General features: G+C 45.1%; 1 protein-coding gene across 2 annotated transcripts in view; it reads left to right on the top strand.

The window, feature by feature from the left end:
* NCSTN (nicastrin) overlaps nucleotides 1-20350 on the top strand; it is a 22207-nt gene extending 1857 nt beyond the window's left edge. The window contains exons 3-17 of one of the 2 annotated variants that reach the window (XM_088467590.1): nucleotides 672-795; nucleotides 881-999; nucleotides 1220-1365; nucleotides 3532-3685; nucleotides 6155-6261; nucleotides 7097-7249; nucleotides 7409-7513; nucleotides 7602-7679; nucleotides 7787-7956; nucleotides 8225-8327; nucleotides 8530-8622; nucleotides 8761-8848; nucleotides 9324-9493; nucleotides 10097-10309; nucleotides 18307-20350. In XM_088467590.1, coding sequence (XP_088323716.1) covers nucleotides 672-795; nucleotides 881-999; nucleotides 1220-1365; nucleotides 3532-3685; nucleotides 6155-6261; nucleotides 7097-7249; nucleotides 7409-7513; nucleotides 7602-7679; nucleotides 7787-7956; nucleotides 8225-8327; nucleotides 8530-8622; nucleotides 8761-8848; nucleotides 9324-9493; nucleotides 10097-10309; nucleotides 18307-18429 — 1946 coding nt within the window. In that variant the 3' untranslated portion in view covers nucleotides 18430-20350. Of the gene's footprint in view, nucleotides 1-671; nucleotides 796-880; nucleotides 1000-1219; nucleotides 1366-3531; nucleotides 3686-6151; nucleotides 6262-7096; nucleotides 7250-7408; nucleotides 7514-7601; nucleotides 7680-7786; nucleotides 7957-8224; nucleotides 8328-8529; nucleotides 8623-8760; nucleotides 8849-9323; nucleotides 9494-10096; nucleotides 10310-18306 lie in introns of both variants that reach the window. The other variant, XM_088467588.1, reaches the window with a different exon arrangement.

Raw genomic sequence — 20350 nt, 5'->3', positions numbered from 1 at the left:
AATATGGATAATTCCGTTAGCAGGACCGTATAGAATGCTGTTTGTGGGCATTAGGAAGGTACTGTAGGATTTTAAATGGTGTCAAATGGCTGATTTTTGTGTTTATTTCTGAATGCAAGAAAATTATAAAAAAACAACAACTTTTTATTCGTTTAATCTCAAATGAACTAAATGAAAAATGCAAAAAAAAAAAGGGTGATTTTGGGGTACTTGGGGGCACCTTGAAAAGTAATTTTTTTTTCTAAAAACAATTATTTTTCCACTTAAAAATTATTGTAATTAAATTTGGGGTGCTTAAACTAACTAAAAAGTTGATTTTGGGGTAAATTGAGGTAATTTATTGTTTTATTTTTTTCCCCCAAAAAAATTACATGAAACTTCCAATTGCCTAATTAGTCATTAGGGGGGGTGTCCAAAGGGGTTCAGCACAGGGTCCCGACATTTTAAGCTTAAAATAAAGATCTTCCTTTCCATCTCTTGCCCTAAGGGAGGTGCGAATTCAGTCTGACCAGTGTGAGTTGCTAATTGGATTACAAAATGAATTCGCTATGCGAATTCGAAGTGAAAATAGCAATTCGCACCTAATGGGATTGACCCCTCAGTCATTTAACTCAGGTCTGCAAAGCTGACCTGCGATCGGCCATGGGTGTTTATCTTATCCTTGCGTTCAGCTTCTAGGAATGGTGACACCGGCGTGGTGCACGTGGTAGAGACGGAAGAGGACCTGCCTTGGGTACTTGAGAATGGACCTACTCCACCTTACATGGTGCTCCTCAACGGAAACTTGTTTACTAAGTAAGATGTGATCGATTAACCGTATGAGGATATTATTATTATTAATAATAATAATGTGACCGATTTAACCTCTTCTCTGCATCAGGGACACAATGCAGAAACTAAAAGGGAGTTCTCGTATCTCTGGAATAGCCGTTAGCTACGCCAATCCTTCCCCTCCTGGCGGGTTCTCGCTGGACCTCCCGTGCCCAAGTGATAGCTTTGGTAAGTCCTGTCCATTTCTTGTCTTCCGTGTTGGTGTGTGAACACGTTTGCATCTGTCAATGGGGGGGTCCATTAGACTCTTGAGTATTAAAAACCATAGCTCTAATAGGTCATCTATGATTCGTTGATCCAAGTTTGGGGGAGTTGTGGGACCAGCAATTGTTGAAATACGGCAGCATGCAGTGAGCAATATTTTGACTGATCTGATACTTTTACTCAGGACTTTACACCAGCGATCATGGCCCACAGTATGCTCACTGCAATGAGACCGTGTGGAACCCACTGGGCAATGGTTTCTCCTATGAAGATTTTGAATTCCCAATATTTCTCCTTCGAGACGAGAATGAGACGGAGGTCATTAAGCAGGTGAGTGAGATTGTCAGTGAATATGCCTGGGGATAATGTGCTGGAATACAGCTGCTCAGTGTTCAAGAGCAAGCAGAAGTACAAAGACTGGGTCCAGGGTCTGTAGCAATGACTAGAGGGTAGGTGGGTGAGTGTTGGTAGGAGGGATGTGATTGGTGTGTGTAGTGATAGTGGGAGTAACCAATCAGTGAAGTAAGAGGGACCTTGGAGGGAATTTACATACATGGGAGGGTACTTCGTATGCATTTGGACTTGAAGGGGAAGTGATTGAAAAAAAACAGGAGGATATATCAGCATTAGGCCCTGTATGATCTGGGTAAGAGACAGGTAGATTCATCAGTCTAAGGCCCTGTGTACTATCTATATAAGATACGGGCAGATACATCAGCCTAATGCTGGGTACACACTAGGACGATGGATTGGCGTTCTGGCTGATCCGCCGTCCTTTCTGACAATTGGCAAGTGCATGCACTCTTACCAATCGTCGACCCTGTGTGTCGTGCCTGATGTCACAACTGAGCGGGAATTTACATGCGCTCGTCTAGTTGTGATGTCGGTCATCGGCGGCCTCTGCAGCAAGTGTACGGGCGGTAAGCTGACCGCCCGTGCGCACAGCACGATGAGCCGATTTATCTGCTGATCTATCGCCCATCATCTGTGCTGCACAGCCGGCATGTGTCTGTGACCGACGTTGTTTACAGACGTATCTTCTGTACGCACTGGCCGACCCACACATGATATATCGGCCGTTCAATCGATCTGCCAGTGTGTACCCAGCTTTAGGCCGGGTCCACATCTAAACGACAGGCAATCTTGCCGATGGCCAAGACGAATTCCCTTCGCCATGGACCATCCAAGATTGCCCTATACACTATACGATTCAATGGACGACGGTACAATACCTCGTTCCATCCTTCATTAAACTGCACAGCCCCGCACACGATAGCGTCTGATTGGCCGTGCAGCTCGGCCAAGCAGAAGATCTTTACTGTCACCCGCTGTAGCGCGCAATTGTGGGTACGCACTAAACGATCTTCAGGACCTAAGGCCCTGTGGGACGATCTTGATAAGAGACCGGCTCTTACATCCGTGTAAGGGCCTGGACGATCTGTGTAAGAGACGGGCAGATACGTCAGCCTTAGACCCCGTACTGTGTTGGTAAGAGAGACAGGGCATATACATCAGCATAAGGCACTGTACAGACTGGGTAAGAGATAGGCAGATACATTAGTCTAAGGCCCTCTATGTTTTTGCAAAGACACAGGCAGATACATCAGTCTAAGATCCTGTACAAAAGGGTCGTTAATAATGAACACTTGATAAGGCGGCTGACAGAGGGGGTCATTCAGACCCGCTCGCGAGCGGCAGTACGCTCGCAAGCGGGTCGATGTTCCCCACTGCGCATGCGCACAACGGAGGGAGCTCCGTCGTGTGCATGCGCGAGACCCGGGGAGCGACGGGCTTTCCATCGCTCCGGGTCTCGCACCAAAGGGGGCGTGCTGTCGATGTTGATTGACAGCACGCCCCCTTTGGTGGGCGTGCCGGGGGCGTGTCTGCCAGACGGAGCCAAAATCACCCAGGGCTTGCGGCAGCGAGACCCTACCGCAGGGTCTCCGCCGCAAGCCCGATGGTCAAGACCATCGTGACCATCTTTTTGGCCGCTCGCATATGCTGTGGGTGGTCACCCACAGCTATGCGAGCGGCCGGGAGGCCGCTCCATTTTCATGGAGGAGAGCCCTGATTCAGAGCGAGCGCTTGGTCAGAGCGTTCAGCTTTGAACCAGGCCCAGAGCCTTGTATGTCGTCCAGGCTTTTAACTGAGCATCAGAACCGCATTCCGACAGCTTCCCTGCAGCAGGACGTACTGTGTACATAAGCTCCTATAGATCTCTATTACATTGTACTGAGCCTTAATGTTGAACTTGACAGTAAGCAATCCTTTGTCAGAAAACGCATGTGCCAGTCCTTTCTCTGGCAGTATTATTTCCACTATCGGCGTTAAAGTGTGCACCACAGGCTTTGAGAACGCTGAGATCATGGTGAATAAAGAACAACATGAATGAGGGAATGGATAATCATGTCTCTGTCCATACTGTACTGTGTGACCTGTAGCTTAGTCTCGCTGTGTGTTTGCGCTGACGTCTGCTCTTCCCTCCCTCCTGTGTAGTGTTACAGGGATCACAATATTCCGGGGAACAGCAGCAGCGTCCCGAAATATCCGCTGTGCGCCATGCAGCTCTCCTCTCACATGCACGCCGTCACCAGCACCGTCTCTTGCATGAGGCGTAACTCCATCCAGATGTCTTTCAGCATTAACCCAGGTGAGGAGGCCCTGGCCTGGGATGTGTATCCTCCCCTGCAGGGTGATGTGTGGGACACGGGCACCTGTTAACGCTCTGCAGGAGAAAACAACACGGGTCTGATGTCTGAATACAGTTCTGTCCGAAATAGCCCTGCGTGTAATATGCCATGGTAACAAAAAACGAAAAATTGTAAAAGCGAACTCTGCCTGATGACATAAAGGAATGACTGAAAAGCCCAGATATATAAAGCAATGCGGTGCATACAATGTGTAGGATAGGGAAGTACAGGCAAAGAAAGCAAAGCTGTCTGAAGGTGGTAGTAATACTTAGCTAGATTGATAGGGGTATTCAATATGGGAGCGAAAACTCAGTTTTTGCGATGTTTTCGCACCTATGATGTCATTTTCGCTGGTTTTGATTTTACACCGTATTCAATTTCAAAGACTTTTCGCAGGTTCGAAAAGTCTTTGAAAAAAAACGGGGATAACTTTTCACCATTGAATAGGTGGCGAAAAAAAGTGCAGAATTGGGGTTTAGGGGTGCAGGCTTAAAAAAAATAGCGCTGGGAATGACATTTTAAAAATAACTGTCAAAAAAAAAAAAAAAAATAGGGACACCCCAAAAAATAAATGTAAAAATTGGGGTGAAAAAAAAAATGGGAAAAAATTGTTTAACAATAGGGAAATAGGTTCAGGGCTATTCTGCATGTATACGGCAGGTGTATTCTAGAATAGGCTATTAGCGGCAGGTGTATTCTAGAATAGGTTATTAGCGGCAGGTGTATTCTAGAATAGATTATTAGCGGCAGGTGTATTCTAGAATAGGTTATTAGCGGCAGGTGTATTCTAGAATAGGTTATTAGCGGCAGGTGTACTCTAGAATAGGTTATTAGCGGCAGGTGTACTCTAGAATAGGTTATTAGCGGCAGGTGTACTCTAGAATAGGTTATTAGCGGCAGGTGTACTCTAGAATAGATTAATAGCGGCAGGTGTATTCTAGAATAGATTATTAGCGGCAGGTGTATTCTAGAATAGGTTATTAGCGGCAGGTGTATTCTAGAATAGATTTATAGCGGCAGGTGTATTCTAGAATAGATTTATAGCGGCAGGTGTATTCTAGAATAGATTATTAGCGGCAGGTGTACTCTAGAATAGGTTATTAGCGGCAGGTGTTTTCTAGAATAGGTTATTAGCGGCAGGTGTACTCTAGAATAGATTATTAGCGGCAGGTGTATTCTAGAATAGATTTATAGCGGCAGGTGTATTCTAGAATAGATTTATAGCGGCAGGTGTATTCTAGAATAGATTATTAGCGGCAGGTGTACTCTAGAATAGGTTATTAGCGGCAGGTGTTTTCTAGAATAGGTTATTAGCGGCAGGTGTACTCTAGAATAGATTATTAGCGGCAGGTGTACTCTAGAATAGATTATTAGCGGCAGGTGTATTCTAGAATAGATTATTAGCGGCAGGTGTATTCTAGAATAGATTATTAGCGGCAGGTGTATTCTAGAATAGATTATTAGCGGCAGGTGTATTCTAGAATAGATTATTAGCGGCAGGTGTATTCTAGAATAGATTTATAGCGGCAGGTGTATTCTAGAATAGATTATTAGCGGCAGGTGTATTCTAGAATAGATTTATAGCTGCAGGTGTATTCTAGAATAGATTATTAGCGGCAGGTGTATTCTAGAATAGATTATTAGCGGCAGGTGTATTCTAGAATAGATTATTAGCGGCAGGTGTATTCTAGAATAGATTTATAGCGGCAGGTGTATTCTAGAATAGATTTATTCGGCAGGTGCACAGTTGCAGAATTTTTAAATAATTACTTTAGGGACATAAAAATATGCTAGTACCCATTTTCATGTACCCCAAATTCGATGGGACCACTTAAAAAAACGAAAAAAATAATCTAAGTGCTCTTCTGCATCACTTCTTCAATGTCGGGAAAAAAGCACCTGCTGTGGCTATTTAAATCCCCGACTTTCATTTGCAGGCTAAAACGGGGGTACCCATAGTGATCCCCCATGTTTTTAGAGCTTTAGGGGGGTCCTACAATTTTTTTCAGGAAAATTTCGTGTTTTATCGCAAATCCCACTTCGCCAGGTCCCGTTTTCGTAGATTTTATATTGAATACGGGGATAAAGCGGGCGCTTGCCCGATACTTTGTCCCAGGAAAATCTCCGATATGAAACGTAAACTTTGACAGCGAAGTTTACGTTTCATATTGAATACCCCTCCAAGGCTGGTATAAATACTTAGCTAGATCAAGGCAAAAAAATTCCTGCACAAACTAGTAAATTCCTTCTGCTTATCTGGAAAAGACTTTGTTTTTGAAAGGTCAATATAACTCCTCCATTGTTATTTTTTGTGCTTGTCTAGTATTAATGTAAAGGGATGAGTGTGAATATTGAGCATCATCTAATTGAGGTGTAATTACTGCCCCCCCCCCTTCCCGAGTACTGATATGGCTGCTGTCATTTAGAAGCTGTGTGTGACTCTCTCGCTGGTTACAACGTCTGGAGCTCTCTGAAACCTATAAACGTATCTGGATCCCTGGCCCCGGAGGATCAGATCATTGTCTCGGCTGCCAGGGTAAGTGACTCAGCGGGCACTGAGAGCAGGGAGGCCGGGAAGTGGCTTCCATGTGGCATGGAGCTGACTTTAGACCGAGTTGCTGCTCATACAGGTGATGAGATTATCGGGAGCAAGATTCACGGTGCCTTGATTAAGCGGTCTGCATGTAACCCGTCTCTGCTACCGATGTCCTAAGATGAACAGGGTGGGTTATTTGCGGTCTGGTTTGATAGAACCACCATGATTAAAGGGCTGCTGTATTGTATTATCTGCTGGAGTAAAACATACTTTATTGGCTACAAGCACGGATATTAAATCCCCTGTGTGGAGTCACCTTACTACTCTGGTCATCCAGTTGAGGTTCAGTGTAGCAGGGAGTCATTAGCACAATATAGCAAGTTATAGGCCCTGGGGGCGTAGCTTAAAGTATTTAAGTTCAACTAATGTCTCCGAGCACAACCTTCACTGCAGTGGCAACTTAAATGCAACACTGGTTTAGCAGTTCCCTTCTCTGGGACCCCATCATATTATATCTCACCTTGCTGTTGGCAAGGTTGGTGAGAATTCTGGTTCTACAGGGCAACTGGACAGGGTGGAAGCGAGGTGTGTAGTGAGCTCATTGGAGAACTCGACTGGCCAGCCAGTAAGGTGCCTCACTCACTACATGTTGGGGTCCTGGCACGTATACCCAAGATAGATTGTCTATCTGAGCCTTAAGCTATAGACTACCCAGCCTTAATTTCATTGCGAAACGCGTTTCACAAGTCAGCTATAGAACAATACACATAGGCTGCATTTTTTTTTTTTTTTTGAGAGTATTACTATCCTCGCTTTGTCATTGGTGTGTTTACAGATGGACAGCCGATCTTTCTTTTGGAACTTGGCCCCGGGAGCCGAGAGCACAGTGTCCGGGCTGGTGACGCAGCTGGCTGCCGCGGAGGCGCTCCATAAAGTGGCGGACTCTCAGTCATTGCCCAGGAATATCATGTTTGCTTTCTTCCAAGGGGTAAGAATGATCGGCAAGAGATGTCTCACTGCTACTTCTGGCTTTGAATTCGGGTTGAGTCAATATTTGGAGCCAAGAAAAAATACTTGTTTGTAACTCCAGTACGGTAAGGGTAAAGTATTGAGCCGGGCAGTATCCAACCACGTCCTGTTTCTACAGGAAGTGTTTGATTACATTGGCAGCTCGCGGATGGTATACGACATGGAGAAAGGACGGTTTCCCGTGAACCTGAGCAACATTCACTCTTTTGTCGAGCTCAGTCAGGTACGTAGCCGCTTCTAATGTTTTATACCGCGCAGAGGGATTCGGGCATCTTTACCGAACCGTTTGTTGTGTTGCATATGTCCTGCAGGTGGCGCTACGAAACGGTTCCATGTTGTGGGCCCACACTGACCCAGTCTCCAGGAATAACGAGTCTGTGAACACGGAGGTGGGTTTCCGTTCAGGAATTACACGACTGGAGATGATGCCGCCAATTTACTATGCCAGAGAAACCTTTCTATCCTGGGTTTTGTTTTGTTTTTTCTCTACCTCAAGGTCGAGGAACTGATCCAGACCCTGAAAGCCGCCAGCAATGGCACCAACGTAACTGTGCAAGAATTCGACCAGTCTCAGGCCCTTCCGCCAGCTTCCTTCCAGCGCTTTTTGAGGGCACGAAATATACCCGGTGTGGTGCTGACCGACCACAGGACGGCCTACAGCAACAAGTGAGGACACTTTGAATCTTCTGAATCGACCAGATTCTCCTGAGTATAGGCCGAGCCCACAAAATGGCTCCTCCCGCTGTAGGTGACTGGTACACCTCACACACTGGGTAGTTGCTGTGAGCATATGCCGGCAATAACTGTGTCGCCCAGCAGGTGGCAGCAAGAACCCTCCTTAAATGCTGATCTACCAGAAGTCACCTTTTGTCCAACAGACTACGTGGAAATGGCCATTTTGTGAATATTTACTGTGACTCCGTATTTCTGCCAGGTACTATAACAGCATGTATGACACGTCGGAGAACATCAAGATGAACTATCCCAGGGGAATGTCCGAAGACCAGGCGCTGGATTACGTCACCGAAGCCGCCCAGGTGAGAGAAATGAGCAGTTAATACAATTAATAAACACCAGCGCCTGACTAGCCGTTAAATATGTATTGTTCTAGGTAAGTGAATGTAATAATATGGGGAACATTTCCAGGATCATTCGCCCACGCGGTGTCTGTTGTGTGATATAAAGTTGTTGAACAGGTTCTCCTGAGACTGGAAGGCTGACACTCTTTGTGCCCTGTAGGCCCTTTCGGAAGTGGCCACTGTGCTCGCTAAGACCCTTTACCAGCAAGCAGGAGGTAACGACACTTCTGAAATCAAGGCGGACGTCCAATCGGTGAGGAGCGTTTCGTGCTGCTGATCAGAGCACGGCAGAACGTTAATGTCTGATTATATTTTGTGTTATACTATATTAGTTTGTTCAGCCTCTGTTTGTTAGGCTTATATCGTTACAGGTTCTCTTATATTCCCACAGGTCACTCGGATGTTATATGGGTTCCTTGTGATGTCCAATAACAGCTGGTTCCAGTCCATCGTTCGGTCTGACTGGAAGGGAAGCCTTGGTACGTGCAGTCATTGTTTAATTCTCTGTTGCGGTAGAGCTGGTCGCCCGGCCTTGTTTATCCTGCTGCCTGTACGGAGGTGGGGCTGTGACGTGGGACGAGCTAGTGTGACGTAACACTGTTCTACCGCTGGGGCCAACCTGCCGAACGCCAGAGCTAAGGACCCGGTGACCAACTCCGCTCTACGTTTTCTTTTCTCAAATGTAACTGTGGTTAGGTAGTCGTTATTCCCATTTAATGAAAGCACTGATCCTGTTGCTCAACCTGAACAACCGGGTATGTGGCCAGCTTGACTGCACGTGGTCAGCAAGCCGCTTGTATGGGCTAAGCTTTCACCAGAGGCCAAGCGTGGTGGCCGGCTCACAGGTTGGAGCTTTATTCACGTTGGCAAATACTCACTAATGTCCTGGTTTCCAGAAGAGTTCAATTATTCAGCTCCCCCGCTTATTAATTCTGCTCTCCGCTACTTTTCCAGAGGACCACCAGCCCCAGTATTACGTGACGGCCAGCTCGCCCGGCAAGCCGACGGCCAACAACCCTACCCGCCTCCTGATCTCTGTTCTTACCAACCTTACTGGGCAGGTCGTAAACTTCACTAAAGAGCAGTGCCAGAACCCCGAAAAAGCCACGGATCCCAAGAAAGAGGCAAGTCCATTGCGTTTATCCGGCCCCCTTTTTAAATTTTGTTTGACCCCCTTGACTGAATAATCCTAATTATCACCAAAACCTCGTCATTGTTGGAGTTGGTTATTGAGAGTACCCTTATTTGAGCTTTGTAAAACCTCTCTGCCATTTAAAAATCCCGCATGTTGGTTTACTAGTGATTTAGTACCACTCTCTGCCTTATGGTTGCGATAAAGCACTTAACAATGCTGTTTTATCACTGCTGTCCTGAAGCCAAATCCAGCTAACACTTTACTGAGGTCTTCACCACCCACGCTCCTGCAGGGCATTGACTTATTTTATTGCAAGAGGCCTAAGCAGACAGCTAGTGCTCATTGATGTGAGTGGTTAAACTTAATACAATGCAAAAAGTAAATGTTATAAAGTGATCCATTTCAACCATAAGGCTAAAGGCTTTAATAATTTATAACTTCCCAGTCGCCTTATTACTTGGTGTATGCAATAAAGAATATGTGTGGCTTTCCCCTTCACGCATGCACAGTGCAATGGTCATGGCTAATACGTGTGCTTCACATGTCTAATATAACGGTTTATTTACCTCCTACTTTTATATCCTCCGTCTAGCTATATGAGTACTACTGGGTGCAGGGTCCCCTAAAGGAGAATTCCACCTCGAGGGACCCTTTCTGCGTGAGGAGTACCACCCACAGCCAAACTGCCGAGTCTCCAGCCTTTGAGTTGGATGAGTGGGGCTCCACCGAGTACTCCACCTGGACCGAGAGTCGCTGGAAAGAGATCCGGGCCCGCATATTCCTTGTGCCCAGTCACCAGCTTGAGGTGAGACTGCCATCTTGCTGGCAACAGTCATGGTTTTGTACGAGGGCCGAGCAGAAGCCGCACTGGATGTAGGGATGCGCTGATACGTATTCTACAGGGGCGTGGTGTAGTTTGTCGTCATTCATCATGTCGACACTGATGATGAAATGTCGACATGATTAGAATGTCGACAAAACGTCCCTGGTGGTCTAGTGGTGACTTACCTGGTACGGCGGCTCCAACGGTGTCTTCTGGGTGCGGTGGTGACTTCAGAATGACTTCTGCTGGATTCCATCGCGGTTTCTCTATGTAAATATGACTATCCCTAGCCTTCCTCCTAGTGCCTAACCCTAACCATCTTCCTAGTTCCTATTCCTCCTCATAGTGCCTAACCCTCCTCCTAGTGCCTAAACCTAACCGTCCTCCTAGTGCCTAACCCTTCTCCTAGTGCCTAACTTTAACCATCTTCCTAGTACCTATCCCTCCTCATAGTGCCTAACCATCTTCCTAGTTCCTATCCCTCCTCATAGTGCCTAACCCTCCTCCTAGTGCCTAACTTTAACCATCTTCCTAGTACCTATCCCTCCTCATAGTGCCTAACCCTAACCATCTTCCTAGTTCCTAACCCTTGTCATAGTGCCTGTGCCTAACCCTCCTCCTAGTTCCTAACCCTCCTCCTAGTTCCTAACCCTCCTCCTAGTTCCTAACCCTCCTCCTAGTGCCTAACCCTCCTCCTAGTTCCTAACCCTCCTCCTAGTTCCTAACCCTCCTCCTAGTGCCCTCCCTCCTCCTAGTGCCTAACCCTCCTCCTAGTTTCTATTGCTCCTCATAGTGCCTAACCCTAACCATCCTCCTAGTGCCTAACCCCCCCCTAGTGCCTATCCCTCCTCATAGTGCCTAACCATCTTCCTAGTTCCTATCCCTCCTCATAGTGCCTAACCCTCCTCCTAGTGCCTAACTTTAACCATCTTCCTAGTACCTATCCCTCCTCATAGTGCCTAACCCTAACCATCTTCCTAGTTCCTAACCCTTGTCATAGTGCCTGTGCCTAACCCTCCTCCTAGTTCCTAACCCTCCTCCTAGTTCCTAACCCTCCTCCTAGTTCCTAACCCTCCTCCTAGTGCCTAACCCTCCTCCTAGTTCCTAACCCTCCTCCTAGTGCCTAACCCTCCTCCTAGTGCCTAACCCTCCTCCTAGTTCCTAACCCTCCTCCTAGTTCCTAACCCTCCTCCTAGTTCCTAACCCTCCTCCTAGTTCCTAACCCTAACCCTCCTCCTAGTCTCTATCGCTCCTCATAGTGCCTAACCCTAACCATCCTCCTAGTGCCTAACCCCCCCCCTAGTGCCTATCTCGCCTCATAGTGCCTAACCATCCTCCTAGTGCCTACCTCTCCTCATAGTGCCTAGCCCTAACCATCCCCCTCGTGCCTATCCCTTCTCCTAGTGCCTCCCCCTCCTAGTGTCGACCCCTCCTCATAGTGTCTAACCCTACCCCTCCTCCTAGTGCCTACCCCTCCTAGTGCCTATCCCTCCTCCTCCTAGTGCCTAACCCTCCTCCTCCTAGTGCCTATCCCTCCTTCTCCTAGTGCCTATCCCTCCTCCTCCTAGTGCCTGACCCTCCCCCTACTGCCTGACCCCAACACTCCCCCTAGTGCCTAACATTAACACTCCCCCTAGTCACACAGTTGCCCTCTGCCATTACAGTCCAGGTTTTAAGTATATCCATGCTTTAGTCCAGATGGTTAAACCAAATTCACTGAGGTACTTATTAAGTTACTTGTGCTACACATGGATATCCTTTAAACCTGGACTGTAATGGTTGAGTTTGGGTGCCTAATCTCCCTTTTCCTAGTGCCTAACCTTCCCGTAGCCTAACGCTAACCCTCCGCTGCCGGTCCGTGCAAAATGTTGATATGTCAGTTGTCGACATGTTCAAAGTCGATTTTTCAACAATGCCGATGGCCTAACAATTGACATTGTGTTTTCGACATGGCATCTACAGTGCAACCCATTCTACAGGTCTCTCCAATATGACATGGCATCTACAGTACATCCCATTCTACAGGTCTCTCCAATATGACATTGCCTCTACAGTACATCCCATTCTACAGGTCTCTCCAATATGACATTGCCTCTACAGTACATCCCATTCTACAGGTCTCTCCAATATGACATTGCATCTACAGTACATCCCATTCTACAGGTCTCTGCAATATGACATTGCCTCTACAGTACATCCCATTCTACAGGTCTCTCCAATATGACATTGCATCTACAGTACATCCCATTCTACAGGTCTCTCCAATATGACATGGCATCTACAGTACATCCCATTCTACAGGTCTCTCCAATATGACATTGCATCTACAGTACATCCCATTCTACAGGTCTCCAATATCCCATTCTACACGTCTCTCCAATATGACATTACATCTACAGTACATCCCATTCTACAGGTCTCTCCAATATGACATGGCATCTACAGTACATCCCATTCTACCGGTCTCACCAATATGACATTGCCTCTACAGTACATCCCATTCTACAGGTCTCTCCAATATGACATTGCATCTACAGTACATCCCATTCTACAGGTCTCTCCAATATGACATGGCATCTACAGTACATCCCATTCTACAGGTCTCTCCAATATGACATGGCATCTACAGTACATCCCATTCTACAGGTCTCTATAATATGACATTGCCTCTACAGTACATCCCATTCTACAGGTCTCACCAATATGACATGGCATCTACAGTACATCCCATTCTACAGGTCTCACCAATATGACATGGCATCTACAGTACATCCCATTCTACAGGTCTCTATAATATGACATTGCATCTACAGTACATCCCATTCTACAGGTCTCTCCAATATGACATTGCCTCTACAGTACATCCCATTCTACAGGTCTCTGCAATATGACATGGCATCTACAGTACATCACATTCTACAGGTCTCTCCAATATGACATTGCCTCTACAGTACATCCCATTCTACAGGTCTCTCCAATATGACATTGCATCTACAGTACATCCCATTCTACAGGTCTCTCCAATATGACATGGCATCTACAGTACATCCCATTCTACAGGTCTCCAATATGACATTGCATCTACAGTACATCCCATTCTACACGTCTCTCCAATATGACATGGCATCTACAGTACATCCCATTCTACAGGTCTCTCCAATATGACATTGCCTCTACAGTACATCCCATTCTACAGGTCTCTCCAATATGACATTGCATCTACAGTACATCCCATTCTACCGGTCTCACCAATATGACATGGCATCTACAGTACATCCCATTCTACAGGTCTCTCCAATATGACATTGCATCTACAGTACATCCCATTCTACTGGTCTCACCAATATGACATTGCCTCTACAGTACATCCCATTCTACAGGTCTCTATAATATGACATTGCATCTACAGTACATCCCATTCTACAGGTCTCTCCAATATGACATGGCATCTACAGTACATCCCATTCTACAGGTCTCTCCAATATGACATTACATCTACAGTACATCCCATTCTACAGGTCTCTATAATATGACATGGCATCTACAGTACATCCCATTCTACAGGTCTCTCCAATATGACATTACATCTACAGTACATCCCATTCTACAGGTCTCTCCAATATGACATGGCATCTACAGTACATCCCATTCTACAGGTCTCTCCAATATGACATGGCATCTACAGTACATCCCATTCTACAGGTCTCTCCAATATGACATTGCATCTACAGTACATCCCATTCTACAGGTCTCTCCAATATGACATTACATCTACAGTACATCCCATTCTACAGGTCTCTCCAATATGACATTGCCTCTACAGTACATCCCATTCTACAGGTCTCTCCAATATGACATTGCCTCTACAGTACATCCCATTCTACAGGTCTCTCCAATATGACATTGCCTCTACAGTACATCCCATTCTACAGGTCTCTATAATATGACATGGCATCTACAGTACATCCCATTCTACAGGTCTCTCCAATATGACATGGCATCTACAGTACATCCCATTCTACAGGTCTCTCCAATATGACATGGCATCTACAGTACATCCCATTCTACAGGTCTCTATAATATGACATGGCATCTACAGTACATCCCATTCTACAGGTCTCTCCAATATGACATTGCCTCTACAGTACATCCCATTCTACAGGTCTCTCCAATATGACATTGCCTCTACAGTACATCCCATTCTACAGGTCTCTCCAATATGACATTACATCTACAGTACATCCCATTCTACAGGTCTCTCCAATATGACATGGCATCTACAGTACATCCCATTCTACAGGTCTCTATAATATGACATTGCCTCTACAGTACATCCCATTCTACAGGTCTCTCCAATATGACATTGCCTCTACAGTACATCCCATTCTACAGGTCTCTCCAATATGACATTGCATCTACAGTACATCCCATTCTACAGGTCTCTCCAATATGACATTGCCTCTACAGTACATCCCATTCTACAGGTCTCTCCAATATGACATGGCATCTACAGTACATCCCATTCTACAGGTCTCTATAATATGACATGGCATCTACAGTACATCCCATTCTACAGGTCTCTCCAATATGACATTACATCTACAGTACATCCCATTCTACAGGTCTCTCCAATATGACATTGCATCTACAGTACATCCCATTCTACAGGTCTCTCCAATATGACATGGCATCTACAGTACATCCCATTCTACAGGTCTCCAATATGACATTGCATCTACAGTACATCCCATTCTACACGTCTCTCCAATATGACATGGCATCTACAGTACATCCCATTCTACAGGTCTCTCCAATATGACATTGCCTCTACAGTACATCCCATTCTACAGGTCTCTCCAATATGACATTGCATCTACAGTACATCCCATTCTACCGGTCTCACCAATATGACATGGCATCTACAGTACATCCCATTCTACAGGTCTCTCCAATATGACATTGCATCTACAGTACATCCCATTCTACTGGTCTCACCAATATGACATTGCCTCTACAGTACATCCCATTCTACAGGTCTCTATAATATGACATTGCATCTACAGTACATCCCATTCTACAGGTCTCTCCAATATGACATGGCATCTACAGTACATCCCATTCTACAGGTCTCTCCAATATGACATTACATCTACAGTACATCCCATTCTACAGGTCTCTATAATATGACATGGCATCTACAGTACATCCCATTCTACAGGTCTCTCCAATATGACATTACATCTACAGTACATCCCATTCTACAGGTCTCTCCAATATGACATGGCATCTACAGTACATCCCATTCTACAGGTCTCTCCAATATGACATGGCATCTACAGTACATCCCATTCTACAGGTCTCTCCAATATGACATTGCATCTACAGTACATCCCATTCTACAGGTCTCTCCAATATGACATTACATCTACAGTACATCCCATTCTACAGGTCTCTCCAATATGACATTGCCTCTACAGTACATCCCATTCTACAGGTCTCTCCAATATGACATTGCCTCTACAGTACATCCCATTCTACAGGTCTCTCCAATATGACATTGCCTCTACAGTACATCCCATTCTACAGGTCTCTATAATATGACATGGCATCTACAGTACATCCCATTCTACAGGTCTCTCCAATATGACATGGCATCTACAGTACATCCCATTCTACAGGTCTCTCCAATATGACATGGCATCTACAGTACATCCCATTCTACAGGTCTCTATAATATGACATGGCATCTACAGTACATCCCATTCTACAGGTCTCTCCAATATGACATTGCCTCTACAGTACATCCCATTCTACAGGTCTCTCCAATATGACATTGCCTCTACAGTACATCCCATTCTACAGGTCTCTCCAATATGACATTACATCTACAGTACATCCCATTCTACAGGTCTCTCCAATATGACATGGCATCTACAGTACATCCCATTCTACAGGTCTCTATAATATGACATTGCCTCTACAGTACATCCCATTCTACAGGTCTCTCCAATATGACATTGCCTCTACAGTACATCCCATTCTACAGGTCTCTCCAATATGACATTGCATCTACAGTACATCCCATTCTACAGGTCTCTCCAATATGACATTGCCTCTACAGTACATCCCATTCTACAGGTCTCTCCAATATGACATGGCATCTACAGTACATCCCATTCTACAGGTCTCTATAATATGACATGGCATCTACAGTACATCCCATTCTACAGGTCTCTCCAATATGACATTACATCTACAGTACATCCCATTCTACAGGTCTCTATAATATGACATTGCCTCTACAGTACATCCCATTCTACAGGTCTCTCCAATATGACATTGCCTCTACAGTACATCCCATTCTACAGGTCTCTCCAATATGACATTGCATCTACAGTACATCCCATTCTACAGGTCTCTCCAATATGACATGTTATCTACAGTACATCCCATTCTACAGGTCTCTCCAATATGACATTACATCTACAGTACATCCCATTCTACAGGTCTCTATAATATGACATTGCCTCTACAGTACATCCCATTCTACAGGTCTCTCCAATATGACATTGCCTCTACAGTACATCCCATTCTACAGGTCTCTATAATATGACATTGCCTCTACAGTACATCCCATTCTACAGGTCTCTATAATATGACATTGCCTCTACAGTACATCCCATTCTACAGGTCTCTCCAATATGACATTACATCTACAGTACATCCCATTCTACAGGTCTCTCCAATATGACATGGCATCTACAGTACATCCCATTCTACAGGTCTCTATAATACGACATTGCCTCTACAGTACATCCCATTCTACAGGTCTCTCCAATATGACATTGCCTCTACAGTACATCCCATTCTACAGGTCTCTCCAATATGACATTGCATCTACAGTACATCCCATTCTACAGGTCTCTCCAATATGACATTGCGTCTACAGTACATCCCATTCTACAGGTCTCTCCAATATGACATTGCCTCTACAGTACATCCCATTCTACAGGTCTCTCCAATATGACATGGCATCTACAGTACATCCCATTCTACAGGTCTCTATAATATGACATGGCATCTACAGTACATCCCATTCTACAGGTCTCTCCAATATGACATTACATCTACAGTACATCCCATTCTACAGGTCTCTATAATATGACATTGCCTCTACAGTACATCCCATTCTACAGGTCTCTCCAATATGACATTGCCTCTACAGTACATCCCATTCTACAGGTCTCTCCAATATGATATTGCATCTACAGTACATCCCATTCTACAGGTCTCTCCAATATGACATGTTATCTACAGTACATCCCATTCTACAGGTCTCTCCAATATGACATTACATCTACAGTACATCCCATTCTACAGGTCTCTATAATATGACATTGCCTCTACAGTACATCCCATTCTACAGGTCTCTCCAATATGACATTGCCTCTACAGTACATCCCATTCTACAGGTCTCTATAATATGACATTGCCTCTACAGTACATCCCATTCTACAGGTCTCTCCAATATGACATTGCATCTACAGTACATCCCATTCTACAGGTCTCTATAATATGACAGTGGAGCGATGCTCACACACCAGCCTGTAGCCACAGCACTGTCTGGTCTGTTAATGACTGGAAGGGTTAAAGATCAATTAGGCAAACGGAGGCATCTAAAAGGGAAGAAGTCCATTTACAGATACTAATTATCTTGCAGAAATCTAAATGACTGGCTTTTGGGGATTATCCATATTTTCAGATTTGCAGCATTTATACTACAGACTAGAGCAGCTACCCGTCAGCTAGTACAAAGGTGTCCACGTAACTGGACGTGTAGGTTAAATAAAGTTTTAAGTATTTTGATGTGGACCAGTCAGCTGCTCACTGTGGAGGGAGCCATTTTGTGGGTGGGATGATTTAGGTTCAGGTACCATAAAAACATATTTGGAACACGCCTGTCTTTTATTCTCCCACAGGTGATCACGTTGGTTGTGGGCGTTACGGTTCTTTTGGTGTCTCTGGTTGCCACTTACTTTATTAACGCCAAAGCAGACATCTTGTTCTCAAACAGTGAAGACAGTGGATCCGTGGCCTACTAGAGAGACTACTGCCCTCTGCTGGAGGGAGGACTGCGATCCGCCGCTTGCACAGGATTGGTAGAAAATACCCGTGCTGCTTTTATCAAGGAGCCACACTGGAAAGGGTCTTCATGGTTTTTTTTTGTTTGTTTTTTTTTCAATTCAAGCAGCAAACGTGACGGGAAACTAATAACAAAAGTGCGTTGAACAAGATTGGGGGGAGACTCCTGAATGGCATAATCCTGGGGCCCAAGAGTGACCTCTGGCTCATCCGTTCTACTAATTCACCTGTTGTTCAATGTGTTCTCGTCAGATATCATCATTCCTAGTGCACAGCGGTCGCTGACGTGCGGGGGGTGCCATCGGATCAAATGTGGTTTGGTTACTCCCACAGCCAAAAGGATTCCTGTCCTCCTTTTTTTTTTTTTTTTTTTTTTTTTTAATATAATCTCTGGGTCCCTCATTCCTCCTTTATCCCCCTGAAAATTCTGACTATTATTTTCCTATTGTAAGTTTTTGTTAAACAGCATTATGAAGACTTTAAAAGTCACTACTGTAAATTTGCTAAATAACTTTGAAAGCTGCTTTTGTCTGTTTCCCCCCCATCCACCTTTCTCGGACCTCAGGTAAGAATCCCCAACGTAACACTAAAAGGTGTAGTACTATCAGGCAACGATATGTGTAAGAAGTTTCATTATCTTGTCTGATTTAGAGACTGTGGTTGCAGAACAGGAGGTCTCCCCAGCTCACGGCCAGGTCTCCTCTGTGAGCTTATTAATGGGCATCGCAGGAAGGTGACTGAACGGACAGGCCGTGTCAGTAATATTAGATCAGTCATGCAATGGGGACATATAAATAGGTGTCTAGGAATGTTACTATAGGGCTTTCCATACGGTGTTAAAGGCTTAGTGACCCTTTCAAAGTGTTCCTGTCTATTCACCACGGAGGCTCTCATAGTATGGTTACGCTAGTGTCTAGGCCAGGCCTGGACAATCTGGTGGAACGACAAATACCAGCATACCCTGCCATCTGTCAAGGGATGCTGGGGCTTGTAGTTTCACAGGTTGTTTAACCCTGGTCTTAGACTATCAATTCACCGGGAGCTTGTGGCATCAGTGACACAGTGCCTCATGCCTCAGTCTTGTCACCAGTTCCCTACTGCTGCTTACATTGCGAGAAGTCCACAGATACTTTTTAATATTATTTTTTTGTTTGTTTTTTTTCTCCTGAATCTTTTAAGGATGCCCTAAAATGCCCCCATCACGGGCAAAAGTTGCTAGTTCATTCTAAGATGGCCGTTTTGTGGGCAGAGCTGAAAGCTGAGAGTATGCAGCCTATCCGCTCCCCCTGAAGTTGTGCCATCGAGGCATTCTGGGAGCTGACGGGCAGGATGTTAGGGAGCCAAGACAAAGGCTGCCTCCAGCCTGTGCGCCTCGATGACTTTAATACCAGTTGTACCAGCCCAAGTTTACGGGTAATGTTAATAAGCTGCCTTTCATGCTTTAGGACAGAGGTTCCCAAACGCGGTCCTCAAGATTCCCCAACAGTTCAGGTTTTAGGGATATCCATGGTTGAGCACAGGTGAATTTATTGGTACCTCATTCAATATGATTTAACCACCTGTGCTCAACCATGGATATCTCTTAACACCTGAGCTGTTGGGGAGCCCTGAGGATCGCGTTAGAAGAACAGTGTCCTAAAGCAGAGGTTCCCAGTCTCTTTAGTTAGGGTACCAGTCGCTCACCAGCATGAGCCAACGTTTGTGTAGGAAGATGGTTAAATCTTCCCATTGGGAAATTGTATTATTTTGTTGGAAAAGAAGTTGGCCATGGTAGATCAGGATTAGTAATGACAAGCCTGTTACCCTGTACTTGTAAATGATTTCTTCATGCTTTTGTTAAAAGCATTGTAAAAAAAAATAAATAAAATGGTTCAAACCAGA

Source organism: Taudactylus pleione, unplaced genomic scaffold (genome assembly GCF_031769625.1).
Source record: "Taudactylus pleione unplaced genomic scaffold, aTauple2 ptg000073l, whole genome shotgun sequence".
Classification (NCBI taxonomy): Eukaryota; Metazoa; Chordata; class Amphibia; order Anura; family Myobatrachidae; genus Taudactylus; species Taudactylus pleione.
Note: the sequence above shows the minus strand (reverse complement) of the source record. Positions and strands in the feature narration are given on the sequence as shown.